This window comes from Giraffa tippelskirchi, chromosome X (assembly GCF_054371585.1).
Source record: "Giraffa tippelskirchi isolate mGirTip1 chromosome X, T2T-mGirTip1v1.2.pri, whole genome shotgun sequence".
NCBI lineage: Eukaryota > Metazoa > Chordata > Mammalia > Artiodactyla > Giraffidae > Giraffa > Giraffa tippelskirchi.
Window position 1 is genome coordinate 5593275 of NC_137289.1, and position 18114 is coordinate 5611388.

Consider the following 18114-nt stretch of genomic DNA (forward strand, 5'->3'; position numbering starts at 1 on the left):
TCAGACCACTGATAGGTCTCCTCTTGAGGGGTGCTCTCAAGCCTCATAGAGGAGCTCCTCCTGAGCAGCCTGACCCCTGGCTACCCGAAGGAGGACATGAGGTGGCTCCCCAGGGGGCAGCCAGCATAGCTTGAGGTTGCAGGGCTGGCACAGTTCGAGATTAGGGCCTTCTGGGGTCCCCTCTGTTCTGGGATGGGTAGTCACTGGTGTACACTCAGAGAAACCTACTCACCTTGACTCTTGGCACTGCCTGGACCTCCTCTGCTCTCTGATCTGTGGGCTCAGGCCTTAGACCTTCACCTTTGTCTCCTGGTTCTTGGAGCCCCTGTGAGACAAATGGAGGTGGCACCTTGGGGTTAGACTACAGCACAGACTTGGGGCTTCTATGCCAGTAGGAGGGGTGGACTCTGTGAGGTCCCCCCAGTTGTGGGGTGGGTGGTCCCCTTGGGGCTCCCTTGTAGTGCCCACTTTTTCCCTGGCACAGTCTGGACCTTCACATTTGTGGGCCTTCAGGGAAACTCAGAACAAGACCTGAGTCTGGACAGAAAGCGCTGAGGGGCCCCACATGTGGCCGCACCTGCTTAGGGCCTCCCACAGGTCCTAGGCTGGGGAGATGCTCGGTCCTTACCTCCTCCTCACCTCTCACCTGGCCTGCTAACATGGACCACAAAGGTAGGGGTCTTCTCATTCCTGCCTTGCGGTCTCGGGAGTCCATCCTCTGTGGATCTGAAGCCTCCACCCTCCAACCTAATACCTCACCTCCCAAGGCCCCTAAGCCAAAGGTGAATAAACTGCTCACCCCATTCTGGGGCCTCCAAGACCCACCACAAGGGCCAGAATCCCTCCCTGCTTTGGGGTCTAACAGCCGCAGCCTTTCCTCACATGGAGCCTGGACTCCAGACAGGACTTGGGAATCTCCCATCTGCCATTTTCAGGCCCCACTGCTCTCATGAGTTCCCCAGTCTCTCTGAGACAGGATATCAGGAAATGCTGCACGAGGTCATCCTGCCCAGGGACTACCAGGGTCCCCTGTGTTCTGGGGTCTGGCCTCAGTCCTCCCTCAGGGTCCTCACCTTGACTCCCACTAGGACCTGGGCTCCGTCCTCTCCCCACCTGAGGCACGGCTCCTCACACCAGGGCCCCAGTCTCTCTAAGACCTGGATGTCAGGAAGTCAGGACAGGCCTAGTGTGCTCTTCTCACCCCAGGGTCTCCCAGGGTGGACAACATGGGTGGGGATCTCTGAGTCCCATCAGTCTTCCCTTGGGGTCCTGTCAGTCTTCCCTCAGGACATTACCTTGTCTTCAGGCAGGACATGGGATTCTCACCTCTCCCCAAATGTGGCCTCATCCCTCTTACCAGGTCTGCAGTCTCTCTGAGACCCAGATGTCCGAAAATGAGGACTGGTCTATAGTGCTAATTCCACACCGACACCTACCAGGGCCGAAGTAGGGGCGTGGATCTGTGGGGTCCCGTCAGATTGGGGTCCAGGGTCCCCTGAGTCCTCCGTCAGTGTACTCCCTTTGACTTCTTGGAGGACCTAGACCCTCCCCTCTGCCCACATGAGATCCCACCCCTTATCCTAGGTGCTCAGTCACTCTGAGACTCTGATGGGGAAGTCAGGACACTCTGTGAAGTGCTCATCTCACCGCCAGGGATGCCCAGGGCTGGCAGTAGAGGCATGGAACTGTGGGGTCACCTGTGTTCTCCCTCTGGGTCCTCATCCTGAGCCCCAGCAGGTCCTGGGATGCCGAAGTCCTCGGCAGAGACCAGACACTCACACCAAGGGACTCGTTGACCTGAGGCCCCGGGAGGAGTCTGCGGACATTACATCAGGGCTCCAAGCCCAGGGCTTCTTAGTGGCTGAGGACACCATGGGCTGAGATGATGTCCCGGGAGTCCCTCAGCCTTCCCTGTGCTCTTTGCCTTGACTCTCAGCTAGTCTGGGCACTGCCCTCTGCCCACCTGATTTTGCTTCCCTTAGAGACCCAGGCCTCTCGAGCCAGGACACCCGAGAGGGAAACCAGGGTTGGGGGGCTCATTCCCACAACCCTGCCGGGGTCTCCCAGGGCTAAAAGCAGTAACAACCTGTATGTCCTGGGGCCCCAGAGCCCCTATCAGGGTTCTACCTTGACTCCTAGCACAGCTGGGCTCCTTCACTCTGCTGACCTGAACCAGAGCTCTGTGACCCAGACCCTCACTTCCCCACCTCCCAGCAAGATCAGTGACATCACATCTGGATGCCATGCCCTGTGGTCCCCCAGGGCTGTCAGGTGAGTCGCACATGCATCCTCTGGGGACCCTCAGTCTCCTCTGGTCCTCACCTCGGGTCTTTGCAGGATATGGGCCCCTCCCTCTGTCCAGAGGGGACTTGTCCACAGACCAAGCCTCTGACTCCCCGAGTTAACTGAGGAAGCCAGGCGGGGGCTCAGTCTGACAGGCCAGCCCAGGGTCCCCAGGAGTCCCAGTAGGGGTGAAGTTGTATTCTATGGGACCCTCTGTTCTTGGGTGACTGGATCCCCTTGTCCTCACTGGAGGGGGCCTCCTTGACCCTTTAGAGAAGGCTGCAGTCCCAACACAGATGCTTGATGGGGGGCTGCGGCACCCACGATGGTGGGGGAACACAGGGAACCACACATCTTCTCATGGGGGCCCCCCACCAGGCACCAGATTTCAGAAACCTTTTGTAGAAAAGACGTTTTAGCTGAAGAGGGTGAACAGCAGCAGGTGAGTTAGGGGAGCCCTTGGTTTGAGGATTAGATAATATTACCTACTGGAGTGCCGTGATTTTCTACGTCTAATCCTCATTCATAGAGAGGAATACATTTCACATGTCTGTGTGGTATCTGTCTGATATATATGTATAACGTCTGGAGATTACATGTGCTCATATACTTATATATGGACATACCAGGTATATGTAGAGAGCAGGTCCTGTGTGCTCCAGTACCCAGACGGAGGTGTGTTCACACAGCCCTGAAGGGCACAGATACTCACCACCCTGTGAATGCCATGAGAGTCCACCAGCTCCATTATGACTGTGCTTTAAAGGACAGGCTTCCCCCTGCCTGATATCCAGTCTGCCTGAGGCAGTGAGTCTGCAGGAGAGCTTGGAATCCCAAGGAGCTGGAAGAGAAGGGAGGAGAAGGGGCAGTGAAATGAGAGAGCAGGGCTGTAGCCTGAATGTAAGAGCTGTCCTCAGTGGGCTGTGCCTCTGACCCCCACATCCAGGAGCCTTCTCCATGCTCACACCCTCCATCCTACACCCTATGCCTCTTCCATGGCCCTCATGTCCATTTCAGGAGGAATGGTGACCTGATGGGGCTGGGAAGGCCACGTGGGTGGAATCCTGTGTCAGTCTCTCATGGACGATGATGCCTGGCTTCCCTGTGTTTTCTCCATTATGTGACCTCAGGCATCAGGTGGGAGGCCAGCTGGATCCCCCTTGACTGTCAGGGAGACAGGTCAGGCCCCTGGGGGGATGGGGCTTTGCACCCACACGAAGCTAAGTTTGAATACGTATCCTGCTACTGATAACCCAATGAAATCATAGACACTCAAAGTCTGGATTTCTCCAGCTGCAAAATGGGCCTCATAACAGTACAAGGTGAAAGCATTCGTGTGACCTGTCTGTAAAAACCCTGGTCAGTGGATGTAGCTATTGTTCCTGAGGGTCTGAGATGTACCTTCCCAACATTGTAAAGGTTGTGAACCACTACATATCTTCCAAACCTCATGTACATTGATTGATGCAGTTTTTCTTTTCTCCTTGAAAATTTTTAATGGAGAATGGTACATCTCACACGTCAGAACTGTTACATATGGCATAACTTGTCTAGACCGAGCATGGGTGATGGATGTGGTCCTGGCCCAGGGCAGGGCAAATGCTCTGGGCTGTGGGAACCAGCCAGGGGAAGGAGCATAAAGACCTCCTCCAGGGGGACTATCCTGATCCAAAACCCCTCCACAGGCTCTGTGAAAGAGGGTCCTCCCGGGGCACCCACTGAATGTCTAGGGAACGTTTCTGCTTTGGACCTACTGCCTCCTCTCCCAAGTGCGTGTTTCCTTGGGTGTGGAACCTCATTCCAAATCTCCCCTGCACAGCCTGGAACTGGAGGGTCTCCTCTCCACCCCATTACTTCAAAACCAATCTTCCTCACATAAAGTCTTTCAAGGTGTGAAACATTCTTGAGTTACCCATTTCCAATCCTAAAGTGCTGTTTTAGCTACTATCTTCAATTTCATTTTCTGCTTTTCCTTCTGGAAAGCAGTCAGAATAGGAATTATGTCCAGAGGACATGAACCTGCTCACATAATGTGCCCAAAGCTGCCTCCTGATGGTTCGGGTAGGACTCTAAAATGCTTTAGTCTGGCTGTGCCTTTCCCAGATTGATCCCTAGTGATCAGTCGACCTGAGCAGTCACTTGATGATGTCACACACCCAGGCACACACACAGAATATCTACACACATATTAGAATGGCCAAACTCTGCTCCTGAGACAACATCACACTCTGTTGAGGATTTGGCACATCGAGAACTCCCATTCATTGTTGGTGAGAATATAAAATGTCACAGGCACGTTGGAAGACAGCTTGGCAGTTTCTTATAAAACTTAACATGCTCTTACTGTATGATCCAGCAACCATATGGTTCTTTATCCAAAAGACTTGAGAACTTATGTACACATGAATGCTATTAGCGACTTTACTTATTATTACCAAAACATAGGTGTAAACCAGACATCCTTGAGTCTTTGAAAGGATATACTTTAGTATATCTAGAAAGTGGAATTTTGTTTACAATTGTCCAAACCAATAGAATGTACAACACCAAGAGGGAATCCTAATGTAAACTATAATCTCTGGATGATTATGACATATCAGTGTAAGTTCCTCAGTTATAATGAATGTATTGGTCTGGTGGGGTTCTTAATAACAGAGGAGGCTATGTTTGTTTGGAGCCAGGAAGTAAATGGAAAATTGCTGTACCATCTCTCTATTTTTGTGTTCATGGAAAAGTGAGCTAAACAAAACAAAACAAAACAAAACGCACAGTCTTGGGCTTCCCTGGTGGCTCAGTGGTAAAGAATCCGCCTGCCAGTGCAGGAGATATGGGTTTGATCCCTGATTCTGGAAGATCTCACATGCCGTGGGGCTACTAAGCCAGTGTGCTGCAAATATTGAGCCTGTGCCCTAGAGCCCATGGGAAAATGGATAGGCTACCCACTCCAGTATTCTTGGGCCTCCCTTGTGGCTCAGCCAGTAAAGAATCTGCCTGCAATGCCGGAGACCTGGGTTTGATCCCTGGGTTGGGAAGATCCCCTGGAGAAGGGAAAGGCTACCCACTCCAGTATTCTGGCCTGGAGAATTCCCTGGACTGTATAGCCCATGGGGTTGCAAAGACTCAGACAAGACTGAGCAACTTTCGCTAGAGCCCATGAGCCACAGCTACTGAAGCCCAAGTGCCTAGAGCCCTTGCAGGACAGCATTGCTCATCCCTAGGGTGCGGTGGCCACGGTCCCCCACCTACCTCAAAGGCTCAGAAGCTGAAGACAATGATAACGAAGCCCACGGTGTCTGCCGGGAGCATAAGCATCTACACATTGGTGACAGTGCTGTAGTAACGGTGGATGAGGTCATAGAAGAACTGCCTGATAGGCACATAGAGCTGCAGGGACCCATGGGACAGATGCCCAGTGTGGGGTGGGTGGAAATGCAGGACCCACCAGAGACTCCATCATTCCACCCTCCACTGCCCTCCCCACAGCTCCCTCTCCCCCACTCCGGCCACAGGACACTCTGCTGGGGGCAAGGGCCCCAGCTATGAACCAGACTCTGCGCAAGTTCATGGCTTCTCTCCTGAAGCATAACGGAGTGATACTCCCGGAAACGAGGGGCTGGTTTGTCCCCTGATTCAGTTACTCTCCACCTGTGAGACTTAGATCCTACTACTAAGCCCTGTGTGCTTTCATCTCCACTTCTGTAAAAGGTGTAATGAGACCCAAAGGCTTGGGCTGTGGTGAGAAGGACAAGACCCCTGGTCCTGCTGGGCCCCAGTAGATGCCGGGTAGCCCCGCTCCTTCCCTTTCCGCCCTCATCCCGGGGGTCGGGCATCATCCTGGGCTCTGGAGCTCAGCTTCTTCCATCCCTGTGCCTGCACTCTGGCTGTCTGCCCTGCTTCTGCTCCCCCCACCCCCCGACCCTTCATGGTTCGCAATTCAAGACAATGTCCAGGTGAGCGTGGTCCTTGGTCTCAGAGCTCAGACTCAGGGCCAGCCTTGAAGCACCGGCCCTGTTTTCACTCCCATTTGCTGCCAGTCTGCTTCCCTGATACCTGGGAGGGAGGGCCTGTGACTTTGCCTGGTGACCTTGGGCTGCATGAAGGACAAATCACTTCTCGAGTGCACCTTGGCTTCCCTCTACAGGGTGAGTATATCTCTGAGAACCTTCCGATTTGACTTCACTCTCTGGTTGGACTCATTCGTGTGCCTGGAATTACATACCATGAGCTATTGTGTTTAGAAGTGCAATGGATATAAAAACGAATTATCCTATTGGAAAGTGATTTTTGAAAGCAATATCACGGTAGGGCATTTTGTTCTGCCCGAGGCCGATGACACTTTTGATGGGAGAAGTCACTTCTCAGCATGTCACCTTTGGCTGATGCTGAGGGAGTGCCCCCAGCCCCCAGGTATCCTCACGCACTCACTCACTTCTTTATGGCTTTTGCTTTGATCAAGTGTTCTTGCAGCTTCTCCATCTAAAGTTCCCGTCTGCTCTTCTGCTTGATGCTCACGACACTGCTTTATTTCTGGCTGCTGTTCTGGGGGTTTGTGCTGCCTGGAGACAAGAAGGAACCAAGACACGCCATGAGTTGTGCATCTGTTGCTGTAAATATCATAGAAGCCCTCCACCCCCATGGCAGAGGGACAGTTGGAGGCTGGTTAGAGGGTGAGATGCACAGATGCCTGTAAGAACAGCAGCGGAGAACTTGGGATCTGCAGCCCCCACTCTGCTTCCGTAGCCAAAGGTGTCCGTGGGCTTTCACACCCACTGCTGGTTCCTTCCTCATTGGCTGTGGGACCTCTGTCCCAGGAAGAATTAAGACTGGGGAGCAGTTTTGCTCCTGCTCAATGGGGTCCCAGATTTTGGTTGTGGGTTTTCTAGTCTGGATCCAGGACCATGCCATTTTTCAGGATCAAATTTCTCTAAATGTAAAACCAATATGAGATGGCCTGCCAGTGGTGGCCAGAAAAATGTCTCCTTCAGATGAATACAGAGGGTCTAGAGAGCTTCAGACAGGAGTGCTATCAACATGAAAGTGCAGTTACCCCAAGAGGGGCAACCGTAACACACGTGTACTTTCCTGTCACTGGCTGTTTAGTAAGAAATTAGTAACTAGCATAGAAAATAACTAGGTGGTTTGGCTTAACGTTCCTATTGATTCAATCTAAGTGTACTTTCAAAATAAATCATGATGTACACCACTCTGGGCACACCCGGCAGAATCCCTGGGTATGACTGACAACTACCCTGTGTCTGACACTCACTAAGTACGAGGCAGCATGCTGGCCACTTTTCATCAAAACCTGAAATCCTTGTCCTAGGTGGGGGTTGGGGAATTCAGACAGACACCCTAGAGAGGGGTGTGAGCACCCATGGCTCAACCAGGATTTGAACTTAGTCTGTCTGGTTACAAAGTACATTCATTTCACATCACAGTATCTGCCACCTCAACAGCACCCAGCTCCCTTGCTCCTGACTCTCTGGCACCAGGGGGGTGACTCCGCTCAGGGGTCCTTGCAGTGACACCACACGGCAATACCTCTGTTAGACCTATTTGAGGAAAAGCTGGACCCCTGTGATGTCTGGGAGCCGCTGCTGGAGCACTTCCTCTGGACGGCGGCCGGCTGCCTGGGGAAGGTGCACCGACTCCATGGACACAGCCAGGTAGATGGACTTGAGAGAGTCGGAGGAGACCCTCCTGTCATGGCCTAGGACAGCTCATCGTCTGAGTCCACTTTGTCTGAGCTGCTGTCCACGATGTCATCTTCATCCCAGAGGCCGTGACACTGAGGAGGCAGGGAAGGGACAGTTCAGCCTGCTGTCCAGACAGAGGCTGGGACTCTGCCTTGTGACATCCTGGCCACCAGGATGTGTCCCTCAGGATAGGAAACCAAGCATCAAACAAGGTGACTGCAGCCAATGACACTGCTGGACAGTGGAGACTGCTAGGAGAGCACAACCTTAAGTGTTCCCACCAAACACTGACCAATAGGCAGGTGAAGAAGTGGTGGATGTGTTAACTAACCAGACGGAGGTCCTTTCACCATATATACGCTTATCAAATCACCATGTGTACACTTCTGATACCTTACAATTTCACTGGCCAATTATCAACAAAGGGTCCTTTAGTTAAAGCTATGGTTTTTCCAGTAGTCATGTACGGATGTGAGAGTTGGACCATTAAGAAGGCTGAGTATCAAAGAATTGACACTTTCAAACTGTGTTGCTGGAAAAGACTTTTGAGGGTTCCTTGGACAGCAAGGAGATCAAACCAGTCAATTTTAAAGGAAATCAACTCTGAATATTCATCGGAAGGATTGATGCTGAAGCTGAAACTCCAATACTTTGGCCATCTGATGGGAAGAGCTGACTCATTAGAAAAGACCCTGATGCTGGGAAAGACTGAGGGCAAGAGAAGAAGAAGGTGACAGATGAGATGGTTCGATGGCATCACTGACTCAATGGACATGAATCTGAGCAAACTCCAGGAGACAGTGAAGGACAGGGGAGCCTGGTGTGCTGTAGTCCATGAGGTCACAAAGAGTTGGACATGACTTAGCAACTGAACAACAATACATCAACAGAGCTGAAATTAAAAAAAAAAAAAAAGATTAGAAAACCAAAGCAAGGTCAGGGACCCCAAGAAAGCTTATTATCTACCCATATGTGCCTTTGCAAAGTCACCACACCCCGATGACTCAGGAATGACCCCTCCAAATGGAAGGTTAGGGACTCGCAGTTTGCAAGGTGACAGAAGGCAAAGTGAAGGTGTTGGTCACAGTCCACATAGATAAAAGCCTGTGTGAAACAGCCCACCAAGTAGGATAGAGGTTGAACACACATTTACATGTGTGTTGCAGCCTGGAAGAGCAGAGACCAGAACTTGCCCCATGACTCGAGGGTGCGGCAAACTACACCCTTGTGATTGTCCTAGTAAGCATGCCGAATGGACACTCCTGGGGCGGGACGTGCTCTCTGCTCCGCTTCACTGCCTACCCCTGCGTCCATCCCATGGAAACAAAACAAGATATTCCTGATCAACAGCAGAGCCTTCACTAATCAAACTCCCCAGGATAGCTATTCTCTAATGACCTCATGTGACTTCTGCCAATAAAAGTGCAGGCTGAAAGGAGCCATTTTCTCTTCCTGTCATGGAGAGCAAGAGGGCCCCTTGACTCCCTGCTTTTCAAATTATAGGTGTCTGTCTTTTCATTACACACTCACCGCCATTTCAGGTCTTTCTCACCTGCTATGCTGGATGTGACATGTGTGTGCCTTAACTTAGGCCAAGCTTGTTCTGAAAAGGAACTAACAAAGAAAGATCCTACATGATAAAATGAATGTAAGATATGTTATATCAGTATAAGGAGACACAGTTAAAACAAGAGAAGGAAAGTGAGGTTCTGACCACAGGTACATCAATACATCCAAGGCGTGCTGTGTGACAATCTCTAACGTGTAGAGTTGAGTGACGTATGACAAGTTCAGCTTATATTTCACAGTGTCTGAGATGAGAAACCCCGCAGGTGCTCAGCAGGATGACAAAAGGTACAGATCCTGAGGTTACCCTGCAGACCCGTCTTTCCAGAACAATGCAGGCATGGCTTTCTCAGAAGTGGCCTCTCTGGGAGCATAGCCTGGGATCCCCAGGCCCATGTATTGGACAGTCTCTTATTAAACCAGTGGTTTCAGAGCAAAAACGACCATGAGAAAAGCAATGCTCCTAGAAGGGGGTGGGCCAAGGTAGGGATGGAGAGGAGACCCCAAATTCTAGCTCCCCAATGATCTGCCTTCAACTCGGGCATGGCTTGGTGAATCTAGAGGTAAGAACCACACACCCTTCGGGCAATTCCCACAAACATGGGATAATCAGGGTGCCTTCATCCCAGGGTGGGCTTAGCAGGTGGTGCTAGGGGTAAAGAACCTGTCTGCCAATACAGGAGACATAAGAGGTGTGGGTTTGATCCTTGGGTCAGGAAGATCACCTGGAGGAGGGCATGACAACCCACTCCAGTATTCTTGCCTGGAGAATCCCAGGGACAGAGGAGCCTGGTGGGTTATAGGCCATAGGGTCACAAAAGAGTCAGACATGCCTAAAGCAACTTAGTATGTACACATGCATCCCAGAGTAGAAATAGGGGGAAATTTCTCCTGATTGATCACAAACTCCATTATTGAGTACATAGTGTTGAGAAAACGAATGAAATGAACAAAACTGTTAACAAAGAAAACAAGAGCACACAGATAGACCCCACCCATGGCCCCCCAGCCCCTCGCGATCCCAGCACCGGGTTCTCGGGAACATGCCAGGGGGGATGGGCGGGTAGTACCTTCAGTGTGTAGCAGTGGAAGAAGAGTGCCAGCAGCTGGATGAAATCGTAGGGCACATATGCATCTTTCTTCTCCACCCTGATGATGTTGGGAGGGTGGTAAGGCTTGTCCTTGTTCAGTTCCACGTTCTTATTCCAGGGGAAGAACCCAAACTGGAAGAAGTACTTGACCACAATGGCCACCTGCACAGATGCAAGAAATTAGAAAAAATGACTCCCTTTAAGAATAGTTCTAGACGAGGAACAGTGATACAAATATTAAGGGGAAAAAAATCTCAGTTTTCGTGCTGGGAATGCACAGAGCATGTGGAATAACAAATTCTCCTTCCACAGATACTAACTTCAGGACAAGGCTAGGACCGCATCTTCAGGGCCTGTGACTGCAGACACACTGGGGCCATGGAGGTTACTCCTGACTCGGCTCAAATGACTTCTGCCATTGTCAGGGAGTGGGCTAGTTTCTGGGCTTCCCAGGTGACGCCAGTGGTAAAGAACCCACCTGCCAATGCAGGAGATATGAGACGTGGGTTTGATCCCTGGGTTGGGAAGGTCCCCTGGAGAAGGGATTGGCAACCCTTCCTGCCTGGAGAATTCCATGGACAGAGGAGCCTAGAGGGTTACAGTCTATGAGGTTGCAAAGAGTCAGACATGACTGAAGTTACTTAGCATGCATGCAAGGGCTAGTTTGTGCTGATTCAATTAGATACTTATACAAATATTCAGCTATTAAATGAAGTCATTAGGGCCAATGTGAACAGGAGGATCTCTTTATTCTGCAAGTATGACTTCAGTTTGTAATCTTTAGGAGCAAACTGCACAGACACTATAGACAGTTTTTACTTTATTCTGCTCTCTTTCTTCTCAGCATTTTATTGCTCACTGGAAGTTCTCCTCAAGAAGAAATAAAAGCAAATGAAACAAAACCTTGCCAGCTCAGGGTGTAAACGTGGAGATGTTTGTAGAGACTGACACTGAAACACCCCTCCAATGTCTACATCATCAGGGTTAATTGCATCTGTGTTTCAAGTGCTTACTGTATTGTTTGAACCAGTGTCCACTCACTGACCATGCACTGGCCCTGGCACCATGCTTGTGTCTGCCTCACATTTACTGTCTTGCTGGTCAATACCACAGGGCAGACACCAGACCTCAGAAAGCCTCCCCCACCACTCACCAGCTGGGTAAAGTGAAAGTGTTAGTCATTCAGTTGTGTCTGACTCTGTGCAACCCCACGGACTGTGGTCCCCCAGTCTCCTCTGTCCATGGGATTCTCCAGGCAAGAATACTGGAGTGGGTAGCCATTTCCTTCTCCAGACAATCTTCTCGAGCCAGGGATCAAACCTGGGTCTCCTGCATTGCAGGCAGATTCTTTACCATCTGAGCCACCAGGGAAGCCCACTTTGGGCCAGTTGTTTAATCTCATAAAGGCTGTTCCTTATTCCTGTTGTACAGAATGATATTAGCTCCTATGTTGTGTGAGGTGTGAGATGTGAAAAGATAACTATAGTTCTCAGCACCAACAACTGTTGGTTATAATCATGTGCTGACCTAAGACGATCCCTCTAACTATTTATTTATGTGAAGCAGGGGTCAGGCAGGTCCACTGGAGGGAAGCCTACCTCTGTGTAGATGATGACCATCATCCAGAAGCACCTGCTGGGCTGGGGGACAGACAGCATGGCCCAGAGGAAGATGAGGATGGGCAGCATGAGGGTGATCATGGAGGCGGAGACCACGTGGTTGAAGATGATGAGAAAGTAGCACACCATCTTGGAGCAGGCCACCAGCATGCGGTGCAGTGCGTAGAAGAGTAGCAGGGAGTGCGGCTGCCCCACGTAGAACTTCTCCGACTCCTCCAGCTCGTCGTCTTGGAACATCCTGCCAGAATACTGGCCTCAGTTCCTCCTGGGCACTGATTCCATACGGTGAGACCTTGTCCGCCCCTCCCTACTTCCTGGGTCCTCAGGCGTCCTGTGCTGTCAACCTCCTATCATGTTACAGAGAGAGATGTGAGCACGTATGTGGTTCTAAATGTCTGGTGGGGGGGACCTTTTCCACGTGGTCTTTGCACCCAGCAGCCCACTGGACACTAAGGGTCACTCCCAGCTCCATTGCTGTGGTCACAGCTCTTACTTGTTCAGCAGCACCTCGCTGGCTGTCAGCTTGTGGGTCAGAGGTGGCAGGATGCTGGCCTCCAGCCGGTCCAAGCGGCTGTCATCCAGGCTGACCTCCATGTGGGTCTGGCCGGCCGAGTCATCCTGGGAGTCGAAGGACAGACACTCAAAGCCGATGGCCTTGCCGTAGGATAGCAGGGCCTCCACGTCGCCATCCTCTGTGGGGTCCTGTGGGGACTCAGCCTCCTGGGCCCACTCAGGCGCCTCCTTGTCCTGCTCAGCCTCCACCTCCTCGATGGTCTCTGTGCTCCCCTGGCAGAGTACAGCATCGTGCACTGCATAGGCTTGCTGTCGGGAGACACAGAGGACGTCACCTGGCCTCAGGAACCTCCCAGCCTCCTGCGGCACCCACCACACACCCAGGTACATGGGGGGACACCTTCTCACTCCCCACGTTCCACCTGCTTTGCTCCTTCTGAATAATCATGTCTGGGTGCAGAGACAGAGGAAGGATGCTGGACGGAAGGTCCCAGGGAGCCAAACCCTCCCGTGCATAGCTTTTCAGTCCCACTGATGTTCCTAGGCACCGGGCCCACTGTTTATTTCCAGTCAAGACACAGTGAGCACAGCACACCTCCCAGAGAACAGATTACAAAGAAAGATGCTCAGGGAAAGGAGATGTCTCAACTGGCTGTGTCCACAGGTCTTGGCCAAGATGCACCCTACTCAACAGACTCCAGACCCTTAACAGGAGGCCCGAATGGTGGACCATTGGCAAGATAAAGCCTGCTTTGTCCTTCATGCTGGCTCTCCCCTGAACTTCCATCCTGTGCCTTTTCTCACTGGTGCCTCTGACACCTGACTGGACGCTCACCGTCATCCTTTTCCTGGCTCCCCACCACCTGGCACGTGGAAGCCCCACCCACCACTCTTTGCCCCAGGCTCTCTCCTGGGGCTGCACCCACTCTCCCCTCCCACTGCCCTCCCACTCTCTCCTCCCAATGGCTTTGCACTGCTAGCTCCTCTTCCAGCTTCATTTTTCAGGAGCCCTTCTGCCCTGGTCTTCACTCTACTTCTGTGTCCTGTCTTCCCTTTTGCATCTCTCCTCTCCTTCTAACTCTCCCTGACAGAGTCATGCAAGAAACACTGGAAATAAAAGTACAGCAGCCATAGCCATGAGATCAAGGCCTGCCTGCTGTGCTGTGTACCTCAACACACCCAGCCCTGAAGAGAGGGGGAAAAGTCACCTGGAAATGCCGAGTGTATGGGGTATGCAGTGATCATCTGTTAGGCTGAGAAGTGATCATCTGAGAAGGTGCTGCTCCTTGAATGGCATGTGTGAGCAGCTGGGGTCATAACACTGAGATGCTCAAAGGTGCAGACTGTACCCATTTCTCTTGCCATGGACAGTGGTGCACACACGTGAATGAATGAATGCATCTGGCTGAGCCCTGAGACTGAAGAGCCAGACTTGCATGAGCTATTGATCATAATTTGAGGGTGTTCAGTGGCCCCAGGGCTTCGGCCTTACATGTGCACAGCACACTAGGCTCTCGGAATGCCAAGACAACGGTTTTTGGCTAAGACTTACCTTGATTAGACATGGCCGTGAAACTGAGTGGTCACTCAGTTTTCAGACCATTGGAGACAGCCCCACACGAGGTTCTAATTTCCAGAGGGACCATAACCTATCACAGGCATGCTTTCTACGGTTTTTGATGAGGTCCAGCCCCAAAGGAATTCAGGTACGTTCAAAATCAGCAGATTGGAACAGCATAGCATGTGCCCACCAGAGCATATCTTAAATGGCCATAGCATTCCCCGAAACACCCAGCGCCAGCCTCCTGCAGCTCTGAACGTACATACGTACATAGCTGCAGGCTGACTTGCCAACACTGTCCTTAGTTTCAGATTGGGTTATTTGGGTGGTTGTTTGGTGTCAAGATAAGCACAATACACTTGTGCTTCTGTGCTCCTGTTGACTTTTCAAAGACGAGCTTTTGGATTTTAAGCAAGTGATTTCATTTCTATGCATGATCATAGTTTTTATCATGGGATTTCATGAGAAAGCACAAGCCCAAAGTAATCTTTCCCAAACCAAACAAGTTAATGTCTCCCAAGGTAATATATTCTACTGCATAATAATATTATTTTAAAAACAACGGTTGAATATATTCTAACTTTCATGTCAGTTGGGCACGTAGCATGTGGACAGATTCATTCTGTATTGACCAAATGTGACTACATACAGGATTTGGGATTATCTCCTACTGTGTCGCTCTTTGGACAAAATTATGAGAAAGCTTCCTACTCTTCCTGACCCATTTCTCCCCGTAAGGACTGTCTACTGGCACCCTCAACCAAGGAGGAAACATGCTTGCTCCTTTGGAAATAGGAAGCGTGAAATACTTACAAAATGGAGGACAATGTTTATAGTAGGATTTTTAAGAAACTCCTAACAGACAAAAAACAAAGTGCAGTTAGTTGAATAGAATGCTGTCCAGGGGACGAATGGTTGTGTCCCAGGAAGGATGCTTGTTATGCTATCATTAGTCATGCACCTTCTTAAGACAAAAGTGAATGAAAGCACACAGGTCACAATAACTCATCTGTGCAATGACATGGGAAGGGGTTGACATGGTCACGGACAAAGCATGCACGGGTGAGCACCTGGAGGCTAAGCTGGTGCTCTTGGCTGATGAGGAGGACACATCCATGCTGAGCATTTTACAGAGCCTGGGCTGAGTGTGCTCACTCATTTTAGGCACAGTTTCTGGTCCATCTAAATCATCAAGGGTGGACTTCCTTGAGAACAGCATGGTTGCTTCCGTGTAGCAGCTAGCAGCACAAACAGTTACAGAGGCACAGTGTTAAAACAACACCTGAACACGAGTCACACACACGTCAGAGACCCAGATGCTGCCATGCAGCAGACCACATGCCACTCCAGCACCACGGACAGTGGCCACGGCAGTGGGGCTCCAGGACAGAGATGGGAAGATGAGACAGGATAGCACCCGGCTGAGAACAGAACTGCTGATAAAGGATGAAGTGTCGCTCTCTGGGTGGGACAAGGAACTAGAATAATGACGAGTCCTGACCTGTCTCTCAGAATTCATCTTTACAATTGTACAGCTGAAGGTTTTATTTTCAACGACAGGAAATATATTTTATTCAGAGCCCCCCTTCCCCAATCCTGAGTTCAGTTCTTATGCAGAAATACCTGCTCAAGTAAAATTTATATAAAAATGCCATTTAAAAAACATAGTTTCCAAAAGAAATGAAGGAAGCTCATGAATGACTGCAACAAACTGAATTTTCCACCTCATTTTCTGAGTGATATTCAGTTGAGCCAAACTGGATGGCTTGAAGAAGAGATGCTGGTTTGATATGCAACTGGATATAAACCAACATCAAAAAGAAAAGAAAAGAAATGGTACAAAGGCAACAACATAGGAAGTCCAGTAGTGGCACAACCATTTTGTCTGTTAACTATTCATTGAGCCTAATGAGTGGTTTTCTATGTGATCACATTCTAGGTCTTAGCGGATGTCAGGAGAGTGAGATGCCACTGACTGAATCCTCAGTGCCTGTCACTCAACAGTCTGGGAGGAAATCGAGGTAGATTCAGGCAGCCAACAGCTCAGTTGGAGGGATGATTGCAGTTCACATGCAGAGTTTAACCCCAGAGAGGAACACCCCTTGAAGCTCTTGACATGGAGGTTCCCGGGGCACTGACTTCCAGCCTGAGAGCAAGTGATCCAGCTGACCCTTCGTGATATAGACAGCTGATTTACTGGATAAACATCAGCCTCACATGATTGCACCAGGGGACCTACTGTGTGCTGGCCACACAGTAGGTGCCTTGGTCAGTGACTGTGGGGCAGAAATGGAAACCATTCAAAACAATGAAGTGACCTCTGCGGTCCCCTCTGGGGGTGGGGGATTTGAGGTGCTCATGGAACTGTTAAAGGGCTTTCAGATTCTCAGAGCCATAGCAGCTCCCACCCCAGAGTGGTCTTGGGGAGAACATCCTGACTGAGTGTCACAGCCACATGGCCAAGACAGGACCCAGCAATGGGAGAAGGGACAAGGTGAGCAACCAAATGGTCTCTAATAAGGATTTTAAAGAACAACCCTAACTCCTTTTGACGTCAACTCATCCTGAACAAAAAGAGGAGATGATGGTGAGATGAACTAGAAACATAGTAGGCATTGACTACCTGCCAGGTTTTAGATAAATCCCTTCCCCCTCTTCTGGGTCTCAGTCTCATCATTTATGAGATGAGGGAACTGGATCTCTGAGCTTCTGTACTATTTCATATTTTCAGAGGTGGATCCCACAGCCTTTGGGGAGTTTGCAGCAGAATGAGGCTGTGCACCCTGACCTGCCCAATTTGCTGTGCGGAATCAATGCTCTGACCCCAAAGTCCTCTTTACCTTGTTAATTCTTGGGTGATTTCTGCCACCATGCAGCCTGCCCTCAGAACCCACACTACTGGGTTATTTGCAGTGGATTAGCTTGTCGTCATTTGCTTCTCTTAGGTCCATACCATTTCTGTCCTTTATCGAGCCCATCTTTGCATGAAATGTTTCTGTGGTATCTCTAATTTTCTTGAAGAGATCTCTAGTCTTTCCCATTCTGTTGTTTTTCTCTGTTTGTTTGCATTGATTGCTGAGGAAGGCTTTCTTATCTCTCCTTGCTATTCTTTGGAACTCTGCATTCAGATGGGAATATCTTTCCTTTTCTCCTTTGCTTTTTGCTTCTCTTCTTTTCACAGCTATTTGTAAGGCCTCCTCAGACAGCCATTTTGCTTTTTTGCATTTCTTTTCCATGGGGATGGTCTTGATTCCTGTCTTCTGTACAATGTCACGAACCTCTGTCACGAACCTGATGAACTATGGTTCATCAGGCACTCTGTCTATCAGATCTAGTCCCTTAAATCTATTTGTCACTTCCACTGTATAATCATAAGGGATTTGATCTAGGTCATACCTGAATGGACTAGTGGTTTTCCGTACTTTCTTAAATTTAAGTCTGAATTTGGCAATAAGGACTTCATGATCTGAGCCACAGTCCGCTCTCAGTCTTGTTTTTGCTGACTGTATAGAGCTTCTCCATCTTTAGCTGCAAAGAATATAATCAATCTGATTTCGGTGTTGACCATCTGGTGATGTCCATGTGTAGAGTAAAAGGACATTAAAAATAATTTTAAAGTTCTTGGTTTTCTGTTAGTAAATTTATTGATGGATTGACCATTTAAAAATGTTGGAATATTTTGACAGTCTTTGTTAAAAGGCAATTAATGAATTTTAATATCTCCCACCTTACAGTTTTTAACTATGGGTGCAGAGTTGTCATCTTGGATCAGATTTAAAGGCAGT

The 18114-nt window shown here is 49.9% G+C and overlaps 2 protein-coding genes and 1 pseudogene across 3 annotated transcripts in view; 1 reads left to right on the plus strand and 2 right to left on the minus strand.

Moving 5' to 3' along the window:
- LOC145536643 (melanoma-associated antigen 1-like) overlaps nt 1–3031 on the minus strand; it is a 41494-nt gene extending 38463 nt beyond the window's left edge. Inside the window, 3 exon segments of the mRNA XM_081566185.1 lie at nt 233–325; nt 1648–1797; nt 2996–3031. Of these exon segments, the coding sequence (XP_081422311.1) occupies nt 233–325; nt 1648–1797; nt 2996–3031 (279 nt within the window).
- The window catches only part of LOC145536642 (uncharacterized), a 169838-nt gene that overhangs the window by 61068 nt on the left and 90656 nt on the right, over nt 1–18114 (plus strand). The window lies entirely within an intron of this gene.
- LOC145536644 (piezo-type mechanosensitive ion channel component 2-like) overlaps nt 3400–18114 on the minus strand; it is a 79646-nt pseudogene continuing 64931 nt past the window's right edge. Inside the window, exons 21-28 of the transcript XR_014075942.1 lie at nt 15400–15567; nt 12749–13077; nt 12235–12493; nt 10616–10798; nt 7825–8071; nt 6703–6839; nt 5530–5667; nt 3400–3447 (exon numbers count right to left, since the gene is read on the minus strand). The product of XR_014075942.1 is annotated as a piezo-type mechanosensitive ion channel component 2-like (transcript). The remainder of the gene's footprint in view (nt 3448–5529; nt 5668–6702; nt 6840–7824; nt 8072–10615; nt 10799–12234; nt 12494–12748; nt 13078–15399; nt 15568–18114) is intronic.